Source organism: Eufriesea mexicana, unplaced genomic scaffold (assembly GCF_001483705.2).
Source record: "Eufriesea mexicana isolate 0111107269 unplaced genomic scaffold, ASM148370v2 scaffold4744748677, whole genome shotgun sequence".
NCBI classification, from domain to species: Eukaryota; Metazoa; Arthropoda; class Insecta; order Hymenoptera; family Apidae; genus Eufriesea; species Eufriesea mexicana.
Window position 1 is genome coordinate 112508 of NW_016907941.1, and position 23955 is coordinate 136462.

Genomic DNA, 23955 nt, shown 5'->3' on the forward strand with positions numbered 1-23955 from the left:
AATGTCAGAGCATTTTTATAAAGTATCTGGATAAATGAACCATTTTTAAATATATTTTTAAATGTGTAACTGTTACTACAGTATAAAAATACATCACTGCCCATGTAAGAAATTAATTTATTCTTTTATATTGTATCATATTTTACATAATAGTTCAAAAATTATGAAATTCTTCTTACATATTTAAAAAGTTTCATTAAATGTTAATTTCAAAGTATACTATAAAAGTGATCTAATTTTTCATAAAAGACTAAACACAGCACAGTATGCGGTGCTATTCTCATCCATGTCGGAAAAATTCCTTTGTACAAACCAGTCAATCCTTCTGTCCTTAATATTTTTATAAGCGCGTCAAAAAGTCCATTATACAGTGTGCCTTTCCCGCCTGTGTCTGTTCCTATATTTTATTATAAAATTATTAATATTATTAATTCATCAGCAGAAATTTATTAAATTACACCTACGTTGATTGTACAATCTTGTTGCTAAAACATCGAACGGTTGCATAGTAAATGCCACACAACTTCCGCCGATCACGGAAGCCAAAAATGTTAGCAATATTGGCTGATCTGTAAACAGCTTCAAAAATATCAGACATATTTTAATTTATGTTCATTCTATGATGTTTATTTCTATATTCACTTGTAATGAGCGTAACCAATCCGCGGCTAAACCAAACGTAGTTAATTGTGTTGCGGATCCTACGAAAAGGCGTGGTATATTGGCATACCAGCCGCGGTACAAAGCGACTATTCCACCTTCTTTCCACAAAGATTTAAATGCATACCAAGTGCCCAAATAATTATGCTGATAACCAACGGCTATAGACTGCGCTGATTGTGCTTGTAATTGCGTTTTTACCTATTACAACGAAAAAGATTGTTATATTAAATTGCTCATTTTTAATTAATATGGTAAATGATAACTGTATGTCATATCAATTTTTATATAAACTACTGGCATTATTGATACTTAAAAATTTTATTCTATGCAAAATAATTTAGAAAATAGTAAATAAGCTTTACCATATAAAATGGACTGCCAAGGACAGCACCTATACATCCAGATGTTCCAGTCAATACTGCAGTTTTTAGGACATCGGTATTTCCTTTATTATTAGTAATTAGTTCATAATTTTTTGCTGTATTATAAATACCTAACCGTATTCCATTGAGCACCACTTGAAAATACAAAGCAGGTATAATACCAGCTTGTAAAGCACGTATACCCTCATGTTTTGCAATTAAGTAACCCGCATGTAGAGTGTTTTTATATATCTTTTTATATGTATGTCGTGCTTCTAGCTCTCCTTGTAATTGCAAACGAACTTTTATTACATCAATTGGATTTGTAAAACATCCAGCTCCAACAGCTGCTAGTGCCCCAATTACAAACTCAATACCTGGACTAATAAAACTTAAGAATTAACAAGTGTACCACAAATATTTTTTTGTTAATATAATTTGTTAAAGAATTTATGTTATAATTTGATATGAAAATGTATATGAAAACATCTGAAATACATACAAAAAAAAAAGTATAGGTATGTTATTTCAATAACATATACATACAATAAATCAAAACCCTTGTTAAATACTAAATTTTATTAATTATCTCAATCATTAATTATATTAATATTAGTAAATTATTAATGAATAAAAGGCTTGTTACTTTTTAATTCAAATAGTAGCAAAATTAATTAAAGTCAGGTAATTTTTAACTCAGATTTTTGCAATAGTATAAATATAACTAATACTAATATTAGAAAAGATTTCTGTTATAAAATTAGAAATCATGTTCTAAAGTCTAATAAAATAATAACGATTAGCACTAAAAATTTCTTATCATTGTTAAACTTATATTATATTTGTTGAACTAGACAAACAATAAGTCACTAAATAAAAAATATTGACTGAATCAATTAAGTATTTAAGTTATCACTGACCAATTAAATACACTTATAATTAGAGTATAAAATAATCATAATTAAATATTATAAATCCTAAATCATTAAAAAACATAGAGTTGAAGAAACTACTATAATAGACACTAAAATTTAGTTCCAAATGAATATTAAATACACAAATGATAATTGACTGACCGGTTTTAGCATAAATATTATTGCATAATCACCACATTATGTCTGTATCTATACGAATGTTATCAAAGTCAAAAGAGAGTGAAACTATGACCTGTTAGAAATGTGTAGTCTAGCATTTATTAAAAGCTCACGGTTTCTTGGTGCTTGCGCTCGACGCTGCAGTCATTTTCCAAATACAAAAATAAAACGTTTATATGCGCGCGATTACTAAGTGTCGATTTAAATCGAATCACTGAATTATTCGAAGTAACAATAGCGTAGCTGTTTTTAACATCACTAAACTTACTATGTTTCAAAACTGTAGGAATCATTCACTATAATCACATGAGTTAACTACTTTCAAAGAGTAGGTTCCAAGGTCAAGATTTAGAAAATAAAATTTTTTATTAATAGTTAAAAAATTTGATTGATATCAATATGTAGTAATGTGCATCAGTATTGAATAAAAATTACCTTTAAATAATCAAATAATATTTAATATTCTTTTTAAGAATTTAATAACTCTATATTTAGAAACTTTTGCGCATGTGCCGTTATAAACAGTATCGTATTTACTATTTTCTAAAACCTCTCCAAAAATTATATCACGTTCATTTAATAAGATTTAAATTTCTAGTTCATAAAATTTACTGGCTCTATTTAACGTATTAAAATGTTTTTAGAAATATAGTTTACAAGTTGTATTAAATAAACTAATATAACATACAATTTGATTTTTAATATGTATTAAATGTTTCTATCTTGAAATTTACAGATCGCAGAATAGTATTAAATTTGTTCTTTCTTTTTTGCATTACTTAAGCAAATAACATTAAATTAAATATACAATTAATTTTTTGTTTAATTAATCCTATAATTATTTTAGGAAGTTTGTAAATACATGTTTTCTTATATTTAAAATATTTTTTATTTGTAGAGAATTAGAAAAGGTTATTTGTCATATTAAATTATTGTGTCAGTGTAACTGTTTAAATCCTCATACAAAGTTGACACAGATTCACATTACAAAAACTTCGTTATGTAGCTAAATGTAAATTCTACAATTTAAATGGAAATTTCATATGCAATATATAATACTTTTTTTATTTTATTATATAATCATCTTATACTAAAACTATTATTAGGTATACTACTGTACAATCATTAAAAAAAAATGTATTCCTTTTAGTACCTTTTCTATTATACAATACTCTCGCAACATTTTTTTGAATTTGAGTTTATGCTACAGATAAACTTCCACCAGCCTTAGAAATCTTAGCAATTTCATCCTTGAACTTAGCAATTGTTTCTTTTGCTAATGTTAATTTTTCCTTAAGATCTATGACTTCCACTCTTATCTTGTTTCTTGCTTCTATTACTGCTTTCATTGTAGATTCCTTTTTAGCTTCAACTACACGATAAAATGAAAATAATTTTGATATGTAAAAAAATATTAACTCAAGCAATGATTACATACAATCTGTATTATGACGCCAAGCACCAAGAGTTATAGGTCTACTAGAGTTCAATAAATGTTGCATTAAAGCTGTTGGATCTTGAAAAACTATTTCCTCATAAAACTCAGACACTAAACTCTTCTTTCCTAATTGTATTTCAGGTGTTGTTTGGAACAGTTTTAATATATGATATATAGTTACCTATCTCAAATATAAATAATTTTAATAAGATTGCATAATTTACATACTTGATACTATAAGATATATACTCACAGGACGTTCATTAGGATCATGAAAATATATTTTGATGACAATCTCAAATTCTCCCCAACCAGTTTCAGTGAGTTCATAAGGAGGTTTAGTCATAATACGATTTGGATTGTTATAACTTTCATGTAATTTAAAATGAACTTTTTTAACATATGTAGACATGTCTTCATTATGGTACGGTTTAACATAAACTGTCCATTGATGAGTATGTCCATCTTCCTCCCTCTTTTTACCAAAATAACGGGCTACATTACCATATATTATTGGTTTTACTATTGTAATTCCCTAAAAATATATCGAATAAAATTTTAATAATTATCTTTGACCCTTTTCTTAATTTTATGTTGATATAAAGATTCAATAATTGCTATTTTTATTATTTCACACATTTTTTAATTTCTGTTTATATAGACATAGGTTAGAAATGTAAAACACGACCATTTTTTCATACGCTATTTTTGAATAAAATTTACCTTAACTCTGCCACCAGAGTCAGGGCCAAATTCATTAGTTGAAGCCATCATCGTAATTACTTCTTTTTTTCATCGCATATAGCTCAAAAATACAAATTAACAAATGAGAAATATCAACATAAACGACATTACCGTTTATAACTTGAGCGCTACCGACTCTATATTAGCGCTATCTAGTGCTAACCAGAAGAAAGTAGTTTCTTTTGTACTTTTTATGATATAATAAAAATATAACAAAGTAATTAAATATCCAAAATTAATATTTGTATCAGATACAAAGAAAAATGGAGTTAAAAAATAGAGTATATTGTTTTCAAGTAAATATATTTTTTCATCATGAAGGGCATTAAAAAAAATATGTACACTTCTCTTAAAATAAATTATACTCCAAAAAGTTCTCAATCTTTCACACAGCATAATCATTCTGACAAAAATATTTTGAAATTTATTCCCTCATACCAGTAATTAGACTATAATGCAAGGCGATAAACTTTTAAAATATACATAACACAATTCTTGTTCTGCACAATAGTCTCTGTAATACATTAAGGATTTAATTATTCTCTGCACTATACATAACATGATAAGTTGATAATCGTCAGAATATAGAATTAATAAAACCTTTCTACAAAATACATAAAATGTTATATAATTGTGGAGACTGATTTTTTGTATCAACAATTAAATTATAAAAAACATCAAATATTTAGCAAATTAACAGATTAAATATTATAAAAGCGAATTAAATAATTTTATTTATCCACTTCCACTATTTCGAATATAGTCCTCAGGATATAGATTCAAGACTTTGGATACCACAAAATACTGAATTGAAACTGATTTATGTAAATGGTTACATATGGGTTTATGTTTCACAGAATTCTACCGTGATTTTAATTACACAAAACATATGTCTTTTTAAACACGTATTCAAAAATACAAAAGTCAAAATTTGGCGTACTATAACGATATATTAGAATACAGCACATACTGTTAGAAAATCAAACAAAAAGGGATCCTTTGATCATATAATTTGTGTAGAAACAACGTCGGATACTGTTAGATATATTTTGTCTAAATTTTTTAAAGTAGGATGTTAAATGGATGCGCGTTGCATCGGACGTGCAAAGGCAGCCAGCTGCCAAAAGAATGCGTGTCTTCAGCACCTCATAATGACGATTAGAATTAGCTTTATTAAGCTACAATGTCGTTGTTATCACGTGCGAGGCAATTTTCCTTTTCTTCGGAATCGTTCCTCTAGATACCCCGAGATCTGAAAAGAGTTTTACAAGGACCGTTACATCATTTGCATAATGGTCCATAATCATATAAGCATAAGCTACTACATTCTACTATATTTGGTTACAATCTAGGTAAATAGAAATGAACAAAGTAATTCACACACAGATTATTAAGCAGATTTTAATAAGTCTTATATGGTTGCGTCGTACTGCTAAAACATGTATCACATACATATATTCAGAATACAACACAAATATAAAAAATTTTGCTCTGTTTTCACAACACTTATTTACTATTACTATGATGATTAACGTTCATTCGAGTAAATATCTACTACAAAGTGTATGATTTATTAAACAAATTGTCGTTAAAACTTGTGTATGCTTTACGATGATAATATTTGTAATTACATATGTATACAATATTTTGATAATAAGTTTAATATCAAAAACATTACGACTTAATATCTCTCATTTTATACATTTATACAAAATTATTATGTCATTACAATAAAGTAATAAATACATGCATAGTACGACGTCTCAAAATTTGTATTATCTATTCTATTTGAATGAAGAAATGCATGCGGCGCTGTTTTTAATTTATAAAGCTTGAAATTGGATGATTTTTAGGGTGCATTAAATCAAGATTAAATACGAGAAAGTAGTCCCAATCCACTAATGGTCAGGCATTCTGGGAACATTAAAACATAAGAAACTTAAGGAATCAAGATATTTTATTAAGAGCAAACTAAGAGCTTCTTAATTTTTTTTCTTATCTCTTATGTTTCTACTCGGCAAAAGGATGTACTTACAAGGAGGAAAATAATTACTACTACACAATTCTGAACATTTCTACCTTTGGTTTTGGTCGATGTGTGTCCACTGCATCAATCGGTAATCGAATATGTTCCACTTTACAACCATAGGCAACAGGTGTTAATTTAATAATAGTATGTAGTGGCACTTGTAGGTATGGTAACTCATCTAGAACAAAATAAATATGATCAAAAATACAAATTTGTAAATGAAAACGAAAATTACATTTCGAGTTACAAAGTAATTTTATTTCCTACTTGTATATAATAAATATAATGAGTATAAAAATATTATAAATATAAAAATAAATTTACGTATTAAGCAATTACGTATATCAAATTATTTAAGTTATGCGCAATTGATGGCAATAAAATCATGTAAACAAGAATGGATTATCTTGAACATCCGTTGCATACATAATTACACCATTCTTGATGTTTTGCTCTTTGAATACAGTTCATTTAGATATATCAAAGGTTAAAAGTTACGCAATTTCGATACACTTCAACCAAGTCTATGCATATATTTATTTAGTGTGAATATACTTTCTGTATTTGCAACAAAAATACATCTTATTTATCCATAATACGATTAAACGATCACTCTCAAAAAAATATTTTTTTAAATTATTTATATATCAATATTAAATAATTAAATGTTTGCGAACAGAAATATTTACCCGCGTTTTTGTCCAAGAAGTAAGCAAGTAAACATCGCAAAACCGCTTGATGGCTAACAACTAGAACATTACCCTGTCGTTCTAGTTCCATTATTACTGGCTCCAACCGCGCAACTAAATCTTCGTAACTTTCTCCTCTTGGATAACGATATGAAAATTTATTTTGATCCCTTGCAGCAAAGTCTGTTGGATACTTCTCTGCAATTTCTTCATAAGTCATTTCTTCACAAATACCCTGTGTTATAAGTTTGTTTTTATTATCATCAGTAATATATAGTACTATATGAGAATATTTTTTATTCATCATAAAATATTATGCAATATATAAATTCTATGTTACATATTTATTGGACACAACATAAAAACCTTATCATTAAACAATTCTCAATGTAATTTCTATTTATAGAATACAAAGAAGATTAATTTTTATTAGTTTAACATTTATCAAACATTTGTGGAGAATTTATTTTTAAATGGTGAGATATGAAGAACCATTGAAAAACAAGTTTAAAGTTACCAAACCAAATTTTTAAAATAGCTTCATAAACAAATTTTGCCATTCTATTCAAATTCAAATGATAAATTTTAACTGAAAATCAAAATAGATGATTATTACTTCTTCATAACTTACCGCATCAATCTCGTTTAGCGCTTTCCATCTTTCTTGAGGCGCATTCACATCGTTCGCTGTTTGAATGGTCCTCTTCAGCCAACTAGTCCACACTCGCAATCCCTATAATCATGTCAAATTTTGTTTATTATTCTTGTCAAATATGAGATTTTTCTTTCTTCCATACATATATTTATACCTGAATATCCTGACTAGTAATATAACTAGCCAATGCTTTAGCATATTCCCAACCTCTCTCACTCAACTCCGAGTCTCCACCTATCTTAGCCTCGAGATTCATCACACTCTCACCATGCCTAGTTAAATAGATCGTACGTGGCACTATATGAATGTTCATAAGGTAATAGACTATCCTACTTTGTATATGACCCTCATGTTTATGAACAAGCACTTTCTCGCCAGTATTGTAAATTTTCATAAAGGAAAGATCGCTTTCCTGATTCTCATCCAGTGGCTGATATTTTTCTTGATAATGTTCAATTCGTAGCATGAAGTCAGCTAATACTTCCTCTTTATTCATATTTGCATAATCAGGACTACTCACTTTCACCTAAATAAGTAAACATTTCTTGATTAGTATATTAATAAATTTATTACAAAGCAGTTTCCTTACTTCCATAATATTTTGTTCAACAATCTCTGGGTCGTTGCAAACGGATTCAACGAAGAAGAGATTGAAGCCCATTTTCTCGACTACGATGTCCCTGATCAACTGGCGTCTCTCAATAGTTGAATTGGTGGCATCAAATACAGCTACCTCACCATCTCCACATTCCAACCACTGACAAACGTCCTTGAGGGCGTCCATCGCACACTGAGTACGTATTGCCATTGCTTTAATATTATCCGGACGGAAAAACTCGTGGCATTGATAAGCAGTCGTTGCATGCCGCCTGTACTCCCCCAAATTGAATACCTTTGTACTTATACCGATCCAGTTAAGGTATCGGCAAAGTTTTTTCGAAATATAAGTCTTACCACGGGCCGGTAAACCTACCATAGCGATCACATGTGGCTTGTTTACAAAATTGGCTCGTTCACCTGAAAATATTCAAGTACGTTAATAATGAAAAATTATTTCAGAATTATTTTTTGTCGGTGCAGGGAAAATATTTATAAAACATAATTTCATTTGATTGAGATTTCAGTATTAACTATTATATTAATTATCATGTCGATGATCTAGGTGCGGAAATTAACATTTTCAAGTATGATTATCAATGTGCGATATTGTCCAATTAATATCTAGCGCATGACAACAGGTTTTTACTAATATCGGTCTAGTATCTCATCCGGCGCGTGCACAAGGCGTGCTTTTTATTTATCTTCACAATATATATATATACTTAGATATATTTTTTATTTGTCTTTATGTTTTTCTGGTACACCAAAAGTGTCCTTCGAACATGAGAAAATTATCACTATTTTTTCACAACAATTATTATTCAGTTAGAAGTTTCATCAAAATATCTAGTAAATATAGTTGTATAAAGTTTAGGATCGAAATTGATGTATGTACATAATTTGCGATTTACTTTCAACATACCTTAAATTTATACGAAATCAAAATGAATTACTTATCCAAAGAAATTTATGCAATTCCTGGTCAGTGCTATTAATGACCACTTGTCTATTTTCATCGATTTAAAACACGGAAATAATTGAATCCAGATTGTGACCAAAACAATAAAAATTAAGCTGTCAATTCGAATTATTTAATGATCTTCAGCGAATAAACGACAAATCTTATCATGATGGCATAATTCGCGGTTGGTCTCGATAGAGATTTCCAAACGTAAACATTTCATTATCTGCCGCTCTTTGCGAAATAACCTCTCTGTTAGATAAACAAGTAAATATGTATTACCACTTTTCATCTTTCGTCCAATCTTTTTAGATTAACTTTATCGCTCGGCTATTTTTAATAATCCAAAGACCAAGGTACAATTGTGGAGAAAACGTGCAACCAAAACATCATTTAATGTGATTTTTTATTTGCAAATTTTTATTAAATAAAGAAACAAAATAGACAATTATCCGTTTAATTAGAAATTCATTCATTTTCAGAAGTTCAAACTTCTAAAACACTATTATTAGTAATAAATATTTAAAATATATTTTTTATATTAAGATTGTTATAAATATTTAGCAATATGTTTGGAAAACCTTAGACAATAGTAAATTTATTTCTATAACAAAGTATTGAAATTTTTAATTTTGTTTAATTCCCCAAAATTGCATCTATAGATTAGCAAACAATAACAAGTAATATAACAATCAATTGTAAGTGTTAATCCATTACAATCAAGGTAAATATTAAAACTATTACTATGATACCAAATACAGTTTCATACTGGTTTTAATTGGTTTCATGTTATAAATTTTAGTTTATACAATTCTCTATCATAGTATAATAGAGCTAAAAAGAAGTCCTGTGACTCAGCACAAAGAAGAGGTGTTTCCAAAATTCTTATATTTACATTCTTGAAAGCATAATAGTTGAATAAATAATGCTATCATAACTATCTGATGTTAATAATTGACATTTGAATATATTGTAACCTGATCATTTTATAAGCCATACAAAGCTATATAATCCGATTTATAAATGTGATATTTTCAACCAATAACAAAAATTCACGTGTGTTATTCTTATAATTGTGTGAAAAAAGGTGGACTTATTGCAATTTTTATAATCAATCAAACCCGTATTCCGTCTAGAAGTCTTCTTTCCAGCTTTATAGGATATCTAAATAATCGTGTCATTTATGCGAATGCGTTGCATGCGGTCTAACAGTGCATCTTTTCAGGTTATGTTCTAAGAAGTTAATCAGGGAATACAATAATCAATGTGAACAATGTCTTTTATTTTCATATGAAGTTAAACTTTCTCAAAGATTTTGATGGAAAACGCATTCACAAATTACAAATCCTTTAACAAAAACATATTAGATTTATTTTGTAGTTTATTGTGATTTGCTTTTTAACTATTTCCTCAAAAAAGTTCAGTATATTTTATAACATTTCTTTAGTAATAGAGAAAATTAAAGAATAAGAATGCAAAATATTAAAATTGAAAAAATTTCAAAACCTATACGGGAATTATATCTTCTTCAAAATATCTTACCACGAATAGGGAAAGGTTTTGTTTGAATGGTGTCCGAGCTTGGTGGTGTATAATGCATCTCAATTTTCGGATCAGTCATCTTTTGACACCATGTAAATTCTTCCTTCTCAATTAGAACTGTGGACCCTGTACGCTTGCTTCACTGTTCGGCGTTTATTAAGAAAAAGAACACTAGAATCTCAGTTTCACCAGCTAATGCACACTATGTATGTGTTACTTATTAAACGCATAAAGAAATTTGTTGCGTTAATCTCACTGTCACTGCAGCTCCATCCTACAACTTACATTTACAGAATGTCATTGTATATTAAATTCAGCATTATTGTAGAACCGCCTAATGAGTCAGATCCGAGAAAAATACCGCAAAAGTTGCAAGCAATTTCTCTGAGATAGGATAAAGATAGAAGAGTGAGTGAGAAAAGTAACGCACACCTACCGTCTGTCGGGAAAGTCCGAATTTTAATACGCGCCGCGCAACGCACATCCCTTGAATCTTACAGCGATTATTATTACGTACGGATGTGGTGCGGGGAAATCTTTTCACCAGTAACTCTCATTATATGGCTCCGTTTTCTTTTATAAAACAAGTATTAAACGATACTTGATTTTCTTAAAGAATATGAGATTTTTATTTTGTAAGTAAGCCATATTTTTTGAAGAAAAAAAAAGAATCGATGTTGAAAAAAGGTATCTATTTCGTTGAAACAAAAATCTATCATCATCAATTCGAATTAGTTTTTTGATAAACACCACTGTTATATGAGATACCTCTGACCAGTCCGTAACCTCGAGAACGATCACGCGACTTCTCTTGACGTCACTTATTCTTTCCTAACCAATTCTTTCTGGTTTGTTGCAGAGAAGCATAAAATAATTTAAATGAAAATATTTTATATTTTATTGCATTTACTACTATTAATTTTTATTCATCATATAAATATATGTATGGTATTTTAGAAAAATGAAAATTTCGAGAAAATGCTCGCTTATTTTATTACTTATTTCAGTAACCAATAGGAAACATTCGCAGTTAAAAAAGTAACAAATAAGAATACTTGATTCTAAAAAAGTTACTAGTTACGTACTTAACGTACATTTTACAAATATGTAAAGAAGTTTTATAAAAGAAAAAAAATTATTTTCTTAAAGAATTAGATTATTATACTAGGTGCAATAGTATCCAGATCAAATTTCATGATTAAACTTTTTTACCTCAAATAAAATATTTCATTTGTAAAATAATTAAGTACAAATCATTATATTGATCAGTAATATTTACAAATATTACCAGCTTTAGTCAAGAATAAAATAAAATATACATTGATGATCTGGTTTTAAACTTAAATTATAAAATTTTTATTTGATACCACAAAGAAAATTGAATTATATTACACGCCGATATTGCAGTATAGGAAAGTGCCGGTAGAGTGCATGGGTACCTCTATGGTTAATTATCAGTACTATCAGTTGCGATTCAGTAAAGTAAAGCGCGACAACTGTGCTGTTAAAAAAGAAGCAAGAAAAATTGTTTGATACGCGTAATTTGAAAAAGTATTTATACAATCCAAATTAGTCATCAATTAAGGTAGGAGATAAGGTCTATGATGTACAGTAAAATGTAACAAATAATAATTCAGGAATCTAGAATCAAAATGAGCATACCTAAAATTGGGCGTGTGGCACCGCCTTTTTCACTATTCGTCATATTGATATATTTATGCGATTTCTCATTGTTATATACTTTTTCTACAATTAAATATAATAATAAAAATAATATTTTACTTTTCATTAGAAAGACTTATCTAGTTTATTGTAATATTTTCTGTGCGTATATCCGAGGACACAATGTATAAACATAACGGGGAAATTAAATACCACTGTGTATATCAAAACAGTTTTTAGTTTAATTAGACTTGCATTTCTGTAGCTATAAAAAATCATAATTAGATTTTCTAATTTATATGTAACAACGATTTATTCATACCATTTTTCTAATTCGTTTGTCCCAAGAATCGAATATGTACATTTTTGTAATAGAAATAATTGGTGTTCTGCTTTTGATGTTTGATATATTCTTTGGGAAAAAATATCAATCTTTTTACAAGTATATATGTACATACATAAGTATTTATCATAGTAAAAGTGATTTGATTTACTTTGATGTTATAAATATGATACTAAATCAATAAATATAATTAATTTGTGCTATATAAACAAGTATGACATAAACAGAATATAGACAAATGTACACTCCTGACCCTGTTTTTAGATTTCTCATACTGACAACAATAGTTTCACATCCTGCCTTTGTTTGATGTAATTCTTTTTCATGATGTTTATTTGTGGAAGATCTTTATATTTTAATGAATATATAGCAACATTTATATAGAATAGATGATTTTATATATTATAATATCAAAATTTATATAATTTCAGAGAAATAAAGTAAAATGTCTAAAAAACCAGGTACTACTCAAGCAATGCATAAGGTTATAATGGTTGGAAGTGGAGGTGTAGGAAAATCTGCACTCACATTACAATTTATGTATGATGAGGTACATTGATTTTATAAAAAGCATAAAAAGCAAAAAGAAATGTATTACATTATTGATTTATTGTTTTTGTATTTCTTTTTACATTCAAATTAGTTTGTTGAAGATTATGAGCCAACAAAAGCAGACTCCTATAGAAAGAAAGTTGTATTAGATGCAGAAGAAGTTCAAATAGATATATTAGATACTGCTGGACAAGAAGATTATGCAGCAATTCGAGATAATTATTTTCGAAGTGGAGAAGGATTTCTTTGTGTATTTTCTATAACAGAGGATGATAGTTTCCAAGCTACTCAAGAATTTAGGTGAGTAATAAAGTATTTAATCTGATTTATGTATATGGAATTTTCAAGATAAGATTACTTGATTCTGTATGTCTAGAGAACAGATACTTAGGGTAAAAAACGATGAAAACATTCCATTTCTATTAGTGGGAAATAAAAGTGATTTACAAGAGAAAAGAAAAGTTAGCTTAGCTGAAGCTCAAGCTAGATCACAACAATGGGGTGTACCATATGTAGAAACAAGTGCAAAGACAAAAGAAAATGTTGATAAGGTAATTTAATAGCCAAATGTTATTCTTTTATATTTACATATATTATGTAAGTAATAATAGGAAAATAAACGTTTCTTATGAAATTAATGTTATTAAAATTTTTTATTAATAATGATGAGATTTATATAATTGTATGTAAAAAGTGCATCATTGATATTTTATGATATTTTATGATAAATTTATTGTAGCTTTTAGAATATAATGATTGCATGAAATATACTTATTTAGCATAATTTACTTTATGATTTATTTCTTTTGCTACACATGTATCTTATAGCTTTTGCACATAATTCTTTGCAATGAAAATATACTGGTGCAAATATAAGATTAATACACAAATATCCATTGCATATTATTTTTAATTTATAAAGCACTTTTTTCAAGCCTTGAAGCTTTGAGATGGCATCAATTGCACATTTCCAGGTATTTTTCGACTTGATGCGTGAAATAAGATCGCGCAAGATTGAAGATAAATCAGCGAGCAACGGTCGCGGAAGGGACCGTGCCAACAGGAAAAAACCGAAGTGCAAAATTCTATAGGTTTGCTGCTCTTTTGCACTGTTTTTAATCTTTCATAAATGAAGAATTTAATAATGATTTGGAAATCTTATATGTTGCAATATTCTTTTTACTATTTTCTGAAATTTAAATAAGTATGTATATGTGCAATTATTAGCAGGTAACAATTATACCAGAAGTATCAACCTTCTGCAAGAGTGTCTCTCACAGGCACGTACAAAAGAAAATTTCTTATATGAATTTCGCTTGTTATGGTGTTTCCAGCTTATGCCTGAAATACTGCATATGCATGTAAAATCTCAGTTCAGTATACAGATTACAAAGGCACAAATTGACATGTTTCTTTAATTTTTTCACATCATCTTTTATAAAAGAAAGAATGAAACTGTATTTATGAATTTTTACATATTATAGTAAAAATAGCTTATTGCTACGCATGCGTACTTTAGCGGTGCAAATATTATGTATTACTGTATTATATTTCTCTTTATTATGTTTTATATTATACTTTGGTTATATCGATTTAATTAATACAATTTAAGCGAGAGGTACGGACAGAAATGAATATTATTTTTTGTCCCAGTATTAATAATATATAGTAAAGTTATTATAATTATAATATTCGAATAAAAAATATATTGAGATATAATATGGAAATTAACAATGTTCTTGTATTCTATTGCAGGTATTCTTTGACTTAATGCGTGCAATAGCTGCACGTAAAGCGCAGGAAAATCAAGGTGACGGAAGCGAGCGTAAGAAGAAAAGAAGTTGTTGCGTTTTGCTCTAACAAACATAAAACAACGCGTATAGCTCCTATAACGGAACGTTCAACTCCTAATGGCAAAAACCTGAGTAAGAGAAGTGTATTTATATACATACATACATATATACATACAAATGCGTCACATAACGTACACATGCAGAAAAAAGTTTTCTGACACTTTACAGTGAATTGACATTAGAAATAAATATAAAACAATTACATTGGAAACACATAATTTACATGTTATTTAATAATTATCATATCGATAGGTGTAAACTTTGTACTCTTTTTCATCTAACTATTAATTGTTTAATTTGTAATGCACTGGTGCATATAATTATAATTCATATATATTAGTTGTTAATTTATGTCACAGTATTTATTATAATCCAGGAAGAGTAAAAGTTTCTAATAGTGCACAAAGGTATATTATATATGATGAAATTATTTTTTAATTTTTCATTTCTGTTAGAGTGCTGAAATGTATACAGTTATTTGATTATGTACTATAAAAAGAAGACAAAGGTGGAGAAGGTGAAGGAAAAATACGTGTATGCATACATGAACATAACATATGTTCATGTATATATACATTATATATCTATACCATGCACAATATTTCGTGGTCATTCAATGATAAATAAAAATGAAAGAAAACGTTGGAAATATTTATTATGAAAATGCTGTAATTGATTTTATTAGCAAATAAAATTACTATATATTCATTGATGTATTTTGTATATTTCTTTGTAACCTTGAATGATTTCAGCACTCTTGCTTTATATTATTATCTATTAATAAAATGTTGACAATTTCGATTTGTTTAAATTATTTATTTCGTAATAAGATAGTTACAGCACTGTAAAGTAAAGAAGACACGTGATCATTTATCCACAATTTGCTTACTATTAATAGTATTTTCTAAATATTGTTTACAATTTACATTATGTACAAATGTAACAGTTTATTATTTTTATGTTAAGATGGCTTTGTATCTTTAATATGTAAATGCAGAAAATAATTGTATTTACATCTAAAATTCAAAAATTATACAAAATTTGATTTTGTTTTTCAGATAAAGTGGTTTTATTCTTAAAATTGATATAATTTTTAATGATAATAAAATTTAAAAGTGATTTTAAACATTTGTATGGATTGAGTTTTAAATTGTTTTTAATATGTTACTAGTAAATTGTAACTGCATTAAATACAATTTAAATAACTTGTCTATTGATCTTTTGATTAACAGGCCATTAAGTATATTTAATGTACTATTTATTTAAGAATATACACTTTTACTGTTAAATGAAGGATCCAATTGTATGAAAAATATTATGTCTATATATCAGTATATTACAATAGACTGAGAACATAATTAATGCTATTTATCAGAAAGACTTAAACCTCTATGAGGTGCATTTATTTATGGAAAAATAAAAAGATCTTGATATTATATTTATATTTTATAACTATATATATACATACACACACACACACATACATACACATATAATATATATATATATATGGCTTTATAATGTAAAAAGAGTGGACCACTATAACTAGAATGGCCAATTGCGAGGAGGATTCATCCTGTATCTCTCAAGTTTTTCTACTCGTTTGATGTTAAGTCGATAGATGGTAGTATCAATCTTATTGAAGATATCCCAGAAGTTGTCAATGTCGACAAAAAGGTGAGTTCTGAATACTGTTACAATCTCATTAACATCTGGTCTTACTTGATTGCGCCTATTTTTATAGTTGTGACATACGTCGTTTCAGGTTATTGAATCGCATCGCTCTTGGTTACCACTTCGCCCGCCTTCAGCACTTCTGTTGTTCTGTTCTGTATCCAGAGTCTGTGTCTCCGATGGCTTCTTGTTGAGCATGTTTCCTATATTTTTGACCGTTTGTTGGGCCACAGCAGTTGTGGTCTTGATCATAACACCGACAGGGCTGTCAGTCAGTAAGCCCTCTACATCCTTCACTAGCAATATTAATACTATCTTCTATTGTATGGTAAAGTGCTATACCCATTTCGATACAGCGCTGATTAGAACTGCTCATGTACGACGGTTCCGTGGTGACAAGTCACGCGCTGGTCGGGTGTGATGTTGATGCTCGCACATTGATTTCGCGCTTATACCATGTAAGCTCAATGAGCCAATCCCCTACTCATTGGTTACACGTTTTCACTAAGTGGGTCTTATCCTTTAAGAATGAAATTCTGTCTTTTACTTGTTGTGTGTGTAAGAAATTCATATTGTCCAGTCTTTCTTCAACGAGCGACTTAAGTAACATAGTCCTCAATACAGCCCACGAGGCCGCACCTGCCAACAACTTGTGTTGGAATTCGGGCGCCCTACAACCGCTCCAGAAATACTTGGTTCATCTACATGATCATCTACATCAGTTGATCTGTACCTTTTGCTATTTTAAATGGTATGATTTTAGCTTGGGTTCTCTCTTCCGTAAAGTGAGTCGTTTTCACAGAAAGTTAACACTCTCCAATTTTGAACTTAGCTTGACATCTAATCTTTTTCTCTGCGTGTGTTTATAGTCCCTCGTCGGGCGCCTGCTAATTTTTTACATGGTCTTATTTTTCACATGTATATGCATATATATATATACACACACACACACACACATATACACATACATATACATATTATATATATGCGCGCGTGTGTGTGTATGCGTGCGTATGAGTGTGTGTATGTGCGCGCGCGCGTATGTGACTATTGAATACTGAAATTTTACAAAATAATTTGAAACATATTTATTAGTAATAACTTTTTAGAAGATAAGTAATATTATTTCTGCATTTGCGTTTTGATATTTTTGTACTATTGAAATTAATTGTGCCTTTTTAAGTGTTCACTGTTAACAAATTAAAATTAATGATATAATAGAGTTCTTTAAAACAGTTTTATCCATACATATAAATTAAATTATATTTCATCTCATGAATATTTGTATATGAAATATATATATTATACACATACAATTGTCACTTTATCCTAAATTAAATCATTTTTTATGTAATTATCATGCACTGTCATCTATTATTTAACTATATGTCTGTAGTTTTTAATAAAACATTTTATACAAGTTAGAAAAACAACTTTGTACATGATTTTTATATCATGCATTTTAAAATGATAGAAATATATTATTCATTAGCAAATTATGTGTGTAAGTATATATGTAATGTTAGTGCAATGTTAAATATATTATTTTGTCTGCACAAAACTAAATAAATATAAAAATTGTAATGTAACAAAAATAATCTTTAATTTTCCAATACTTCACTAAAAATACTTTTCTTTGAATTATATTTCAACATCAAATATTAAAAATCAAAATTCTTTTTTATGAGGAGTTATGTACATGATTAGTAATCTGTATTTTATAAATACCCGTTATATAAAGGGTAAAATAACTGGACAAAATTTTCAAATCTCCAATCAGAAATTGAAGTGTAACTATAGAAACTTTTGTTATCAGTGCAGTTTACTAACATCCAAAGTTACTATCAATCATTTACGAAAGATTAAAAAAAAATGAATATAAAAGTGTTAGATTTAAATGAAAATAATAAAAAATAATATGTTTGAGGTTAAGGAATATTTTTTAAGATTAAAAGCTAGTCATAATGCATAGTAACATAACATATTATCTTTATTTTATTATTTTAGGCAAAATATTAAAGTAATGTATTTTATTTTTTTTTGACAAAATTTCATAAAATTAATACAAAATGAGTAGTATTAAACTTGATGTACAGTGGTCTCCAGTTCATGCTAATAAATTTATTACATGGGGTACAGAAATCTGTTTGTATGAAGTTATACAAATTAAAGATAATAATAGACAATTATGTGAGTAAACATTGCTTATAAAATATGTTTCTGTTTTATATAATACTCAATGAAATCTGTTTCCTTTATTAAAAATATAATATGTATCTTATATATTTTTGCAGACACAAAAATTTCTGACTCTACTGTTGCACATTTACTTGCAACAAATACCAATCATCATTATGTTAAATGTATTGATATATATCCACAATTGGAACCAGATATTTTGTTAGCTGTTGGACAAGCAAATGGAAAAGTTGTCTTAACCACTTTTGCTCCAACAATTTTTGATTCTCAAGGTCTTAGCGGAAAAGAATTAGGTAAATTAATTCAATAAATAATTACATTTGTATTTTATTACATTTTTCAATTATTATAGTTCCAAAACATGCAAGACAGTGCAATACTGTTGCTTGGAATCCTATAGATACAAATTTAATCGTGTCTGGCTTAGATAAACATAGTAAAGATCATTCCATTTTATTATGGGACATAAACAAAGGCTTACAAGCCTCAGAAAGAGTACATCATCACAATACAGTGCAGGTAGATTCTGTAAGACCTATTGCAGAAGTTGGTGTTTCTGAAACTGTACATTCCATTGCTTGGTTTAAGCATGAACAAAAATGTATGGTAGTTGGTACTAATAATAAACAATTAAAAATTATTGATTTCAGAGGTATTTCATTATTTTAATACATGTTATATTACATTTTATATTATATGCATTAAATTATTTAATATTAGATTCTGCGAAAGTAATCAACACAACAGCCACTAAAGCAGTTTATAATGTATCAGTAAATCCACATAATAATTATCATTTAGTATCAAGTGTTGATAACCAGATAACCATTTGGGATACAAGATGCTTTGAAAAACCTGTTTTAACATTGTCACAAAACAGGCAAATTACAAAAGTTTTATGGTGTCCAACTAGGCACAATCTTTTAGGAGCTTTACAAAAAGACTCAGGTAAAGTATTACTTTAATTTTCTTTAAGTTTAATTATACATTTAATTAATGAGTATTAACTTTATTTTTAACAAAGTGACACTACATTTGTATGATATTCAACACTGTGGAATTGGGGGAGAAGATACAGAACCTGGGGCATTAGAAAGGACAGTTGCACCACCTTGGCATAGTCCTGTAAGTTTTTCATGGCATCCAACACATGTGAACAGATTGTTGGCAATATCTCAACAAGGTTTGATTATATTATAAATTGATTATATTATAAACTTTTAAATTTATTGAACAAAAAATTTATAATTTTGTGTTATTTTTTTAAAGGACTTACAGATTATACTGTTTGTGAAAGAATTACTGTAAATTGGTCCACACGATCTCATCTTGTCTGGAATCATGCTTCTAAATCATTTAAATATATATGTAGTAATGATAATATTTATAAAGCTTTAGATGATATTTCTATTTTAACTAAAACACGCGCTGCTTCGGAATATGGTTTACTTGTAAGTTAAAGTAATTTATAATTTATTGCGTATAAGAGCTTTAATATATATGTTTATAGCCAGAGTTGGCTCAAAATGGTGAATTGGCCGAAAATGATATTCTTAAAAATTTATGGCAATGGTTGTACTTAAGTCGTTATTTGGTAGAGGATGGAGCTATACCATGTGTAGACAACAAACATCCAGGTGTTAGGTAAATTAAAAACTTCCTAATTATATATTTGAAAATTCATCAAATAATATTTATAAATGTTACATAGAACAGTTTTAAAACTGGATGGCCAACAAGGATTTAATAATGGTTTTTTAAAATCGGAATTAATTCATCGCCCTTGGTCTGATATAGGATCGAATTATACTGCAAAGATATACAGGTATGAAGATTTACATGAATAGTAGATCATATCAATGTTTTGTAATATAATATTTTGTTGCAGATCTCCAGATAGAGATAAAGGATTACTTCTGTGTGGTTGGAGATTTGACAAAGATACCAATACCCTTTATGATAACTTGTTTTTAGAAAGATTAGAAAGAGAAGGTGCATATCCAAGAGCAACAGCAATAGCTGTATTTAATTTATGTTTACGGCAAGCCATAGAAATTTTAAATCGAGGAGCTACTAAAATGTCGATGTCCACAAATTTAAATATTGTTGCCATGGCTTTATCAGGATTTTCTGAAGATAGGAATAGTATGTGGAGAGAATCATGTTTAAAATGTAGATCTCAACTCTCAGATCCTTATTTGAGAGCAACTTTTGCTTTTTTAACAGCCGATGATTCTTATGATAATGTTCTAGTAAGTACATATAAATTTTCCTGCTTATTAAATTAATATTTAACACGTAATGTTTATGTATACAATGAAAAAAAAAATTTATAGAATGAAAGTGGCATGGCAGTTGAAGACAGAGTGGCATTTGCACTTATGTTTCTATCAGATAATAAGTTAAACGAATATTTAAGAAAATTGGCCCAAAAGTTGACTGATGAAGGAAACTTAGCAGGTTTCCTTTTAACAGGTTTGAGTAATTCAATTAGCACGTGCTAGTTATGATTTTTACTTATTAAATATTGTGTCTTAGGTGCAAGTTTAGAAGGTATACAATTATTGAATCGATATTTAGAAATTACCGGTGATGTTCAGAGCTGCAGTTTGATAGCTATTAGAGCGTTTACACCAAAATTGCTTCAGGAAAACCAAGTTCAAGTCTGGATTACTAGGTACTAAATGTTTATTTAGATTTTTATTTAAGAAATCGTTAATGTAACTAATTTAAAAAGTTTAAATATAGTTACAGGAATCTTTTAAATGCTTGGAAAATGTGGACTCAAAGAGCTCATTTTGATATCGCCATGCGATCTTCGACAAATGAAAAGCCTCCGCAACAAATATATGTTTCTTGTAATTTTTGTGGCAAAAGTATATCAGCTTTTATGCAAGGTTTAAGTAGAGCAAGAGGTCCTTTTGGGAGATTAGGAAGTACACCCAATAAATTAAAAGTAATATATTTCCTTTTAGACATTTGATAGAACAGTAATTAAAGTTTCAAATATAATAATAATTTCTTTTTATTTTTATAGATGTCTTCATGTCCAAATTGTAGAAAACCATTACCGCGTTGTGCAATTTGTTTAATGCACATGGGTACAGTAAGTGGTCTACAAATGACAACATCTGGTATTAGTAGAAGTGAAGAATGTGATAATAAATTGACAGAATTTAATAACTGGTTTACATGGTGTCAAACATGTAGACATGGTGGTCATGCTGATCATATTACTCATTGGTTTCGGTAATATATTTTAAAATCATCTGTTTATTGATAGTTAATACATTTTTCTTTTTTCTTTAAATAATGTAGTCTTGTTTAAACAGGCAGCATTCAGAATGTCCAGTAACTTCATGTACATGCAGATGCTTTTCTTTAGATGCATCATGTAAAATAGCAGTGGGTATAATATAAACAAAGTAAGATATTTAAAAAATTGGTAATAATACTAACAATCCTCATTACAGTTTTAGGATTTTATTTTGTACATTTCTTCAAACAGCATGGATATTGAAAACAAAGGATAATGAGTCTTTTGTTAATTATTTAATTTTGTTATAAAGAGAAAGCTTACAATTATTATATGTAAAAATAATTGTATTCTTATAAAAAGTTTACACATATTTCTATAATAATTTAAATTCCTGTGTCATCTTCAGATTTCTTCCATTTTTCTGGCCCTAATACATTTAAAATATCCATCAATTCATTATATTGATCAGCACCTGTAATGAATATGTTACTTAATTTTAAACATTTTATATTACATATAGTATAATATTAAATTGTATATTTACCAAAGTTTTCTGTCATATTTGGTGGAAATACGATGTAGTTACTGCAATTCATTGTAGACTTTGAGTGTAAAGTGCCATGAACTTCTATATAACCTTCAGCATTGCTATCAATTGGATCTGGTAAGGTTACATTAACTTGTATACCATCAGTTGTTCTTAATTCTAAATTTTTACCACTTGAACTTTTCTGGCAGATAAGAAAAAATACAATAAATCAAAGCAATTAATTTTAAAGAAATATATATCAAATCTATAAACAAACATTGATATCGAATAGTTATATTTCTATATTTTGTTTCATTAATATGAAATAAATCTTACTTTTCCTATAGTTCCAAGTAGAATTACTTGTTCTCCAATATTTTGTGCCAATCGACGGCCATCAATACGCTTCTTCATCTTTCTTATCCTTAATAATTGTTATTTTTTAACCGTTTGAGTCTCAAGCAGCGCTTGAGCCTTTCGGTAGAACACGGTCGAAAAACCCTGAACAGCGCGATGACGCTTATCTTAATTGAGTGCGAAGAAATCCAAACGGTGCGATAGCGCTTGTTTAATTTTATGTCGAAAAATCCCAATTGTCGCAATAAAGGTTATTGGTAATATGTGCCATTCATGCATCATTAAAGTTGAGCGCGATCGCGCTGCTTGGGACTCAAACGGTTAATGTTTTGGTAACTAAATTTTGTAACGATTTAGCAGTGACTTTAGTATCTTGAAAAATCAATAATTGAAATTAGAGGACCTATAATAAATATAAATATAGTCGTTTTCCTGTAAAATATTAATAAAAATTTACTACTCATTGTATTTTAAATAATTTGTAATTAATAATAAAAATATATAATTATAAAGATAATAATACATGTGTGTTTATTTAATAATATTTAATGATATATGGTAAGTTCCTCTCAAATTAATATATAAAATATTAAAAGTTTATTTATATTCATTTTTTAAAATATGTGTAATATATAAATTGTTATATATAATTATCGCACACACATATATAATACATATTAAATTTAATCTCCAAAATGTAGTGAATTTTTTTTTAAAGTTGGTCAACATAGTTTATTACGTCAATATAAG

At 28.2% G+C, this 23955-nt stretch overlaps 6 protein-coding genes across 15 annotated transcripts; 2 read left to right on the plus strand and 4 right to left on the minus strand.

Annotated features, from left to right (window-relative positions):
* Positions 1–105: 105 nt before the first annotated feature.
* Positions 106–2446, minus strand: LOC108546541 (solute carrier family 25 member 35). Of its 2 annotated transcripts, XM_017898693.1 has the most exons (6): positions 2233–2446; positions 1157–1407; positions 1026–1054; positions 643–861; positions 465–579; positions 106–397 (listed from the first exon to the last, which is right to left on the minus strand). In XM_017898693.1, the coding sequence occupies exons 1-6, from the start codon at positions 2265–2267 to the stop codon at positions 210–212; spliced, it is 837 nt and encodes a 278-aa protein (XP_017754182.1). In that variant the 5' UTR covers positions 2268–2446; the 3' UTR covers positions 106–209. The 2 variants fall into 2 exon arrangements, with proteins under 2 accessions (XP_017754182.1, XP_017754173.1); XM_017898684.1 differs by having other exon boundaries at positions 1026–1407.
* Positions 2447–3298: 852 nt separating this feature from the next.
* Gas41 (YEATS domain-containing protein 4 Gas41) lies at positions 3299–4433 on the minus strand. The gene is made up of 4 exons (XM_017898706.1): positions 4281–4433; positions 3811–4092; positions 3558–3738; positions 3299–3491 (listed from the first exon to the last, which is right to left on the minus strand). Exons 1-4 carry the CDS (start codon positions 4329–4331, stop codon positions 3319–3321), a joined length of 687 nt encoding a protein of 228 aa, XP_017754195.1. The 5' UTR covers positions 4332–4433; the 3' UTR covers positions 3299–3318.
* An 805-nt stretch (positions 4434–5238) lies between these two features.
* Pfrx (6-phosphofructo-2-kinase/fructose-2,6-biphosphatase) lies at positions 5239–11442 on the minus strand. Of its 5 annotated transcripts, none has more exons than XM_017898653.1 (8): positions 11214–11440; positions 10778–11051; positions 8264–8691; positions 7829–8200; positions 7651–7752; positions 7020–7254; positions 6381–6508; positions 5239–5553 (listed from the first exon to the last, which is right to left on the minus strand). In XM_017898653.1, exons 2-8 carry the CDS (start codon positions 10854–10856, stop codon positions 5497–5499), a joined length of 1401 nt encoding a protein of 466 aa, XP_017754142.1. In that variant the 5' UTR covers positions 10857–11051; positions 11214–11440; the 3' UTR covers positions 5239–5496. The 5 variants fall into 5 exon arrangements, with proteins under 5 accessions (XP_017754142.1, XP_017754122.1, XP_017754132.1 ...); XM_017898633.1 differs by having other exon boundaries at positions 10778–11057; XM_017898643.1 differs by having other exon boundaries at positions 10778–11057; positions 11210–11440.
* Positions 11443–12260: 818 nt separating this feature from the next.
* On the plus strand, positions 12261–17812 carry Rala (Ras-like protein A). 4 transcript variants are annotated; one of them, XR_001890143.1, is made up of 6 exons: positions 13228–13332; positions 13426–13634; positions 13711–13885; positions 15090–15259; positions 16718–16864; positions 16953–17812. XR_001890143.1 is itself a non-coding variant. In XM_017898732.1 (5 exons), the coding sequence occupies exons 2-5, from the start codon at positions 13228–13230 to the stop codon at positions 14423–14425; spliced, it is 606 nt and encodes a 201-aa protein (XP_017754221.1). In that variant the 5' UTR covers positions 12261–12362; positions 13214–13227. The 4 variants fall into 4 exon arrangements, 3 of the variants coding, with proteins under 3 accessions (XP_017754221.1, XP_017754231.1, XP_017754243.1); XM_017898732.1 differs by lacking the exons at positions 15090–15259; positions 16718–16864; positions 16953–17812 and adding exons at positions 12261–12362; positions 14309–14425 and having other exon boundaries at positions 13214–13332; XM_017898742.1 differs by lacking the exons at positions 16718–16864; positions 16953–17812 and adding an exon at positions 14309–14425 and having other exon boundaries at positions 15090–15160.
* Positions 17813–18930: 1118 nt separating this feature from the next.
* Positions 18931–22573, plus strand: mio (GATOR complex protein mio). 2 transcript variants are annotated; one of them, XM_017898774.1, is made up of 15 exons: positions 18931–19051; positions 19156–19353; positions 19413–19712; positions 19781–20008; positions 20085–20243; positions 20330–20511; positions 20571–20704; positions 20772–20885; positions 20949–21312; positions 21397–21535; positions 21599–21737; positions 21809–22016; positions 22098–22309; positions 22393–22465; positions 22534–22573. In XM_017898774.1, exons 1-15 carry the CDS (start codon positions 18931–18933, stop codon positions 22537–22539), a joined length of 2577 nt encoding a protein of 858 aa, XP_017754263.1. In that variant the 3' UTR covers positions 22540–22573. The 2 variants fall into 2 exon arrangements, with proteins under 2 accessions (XP_017754263.1, XP_017754254.1); XM_017898765.1 differs by lacking the exon at positions 22534–22573 and having other exon boundaries at positions 22393–22480.
* Positions 22574–22702: 129 nt separating this feature from the next.
* On the minus strand, positions 22703–23512 carry LOC108546512 (uncharacterized). Its single transcript, XM_017898605.1, has 3 exons — positions 23185–23512; positions 22864–23050; positions 22703–22791 (listed from the first exon to the last, which is right to left on the minus strand). The coding sequence occupies exons 1-3, from the start codon at positions 23260–23262 to the stop codon at positions 22703–22705; spliced, it is 354 nt and encodes a 117-aa protein (XP_017754094.1). The 5' UTR covers positions 23263–23512.
* Positions 23513–23955: the final 443 nt, after the last annotated feature.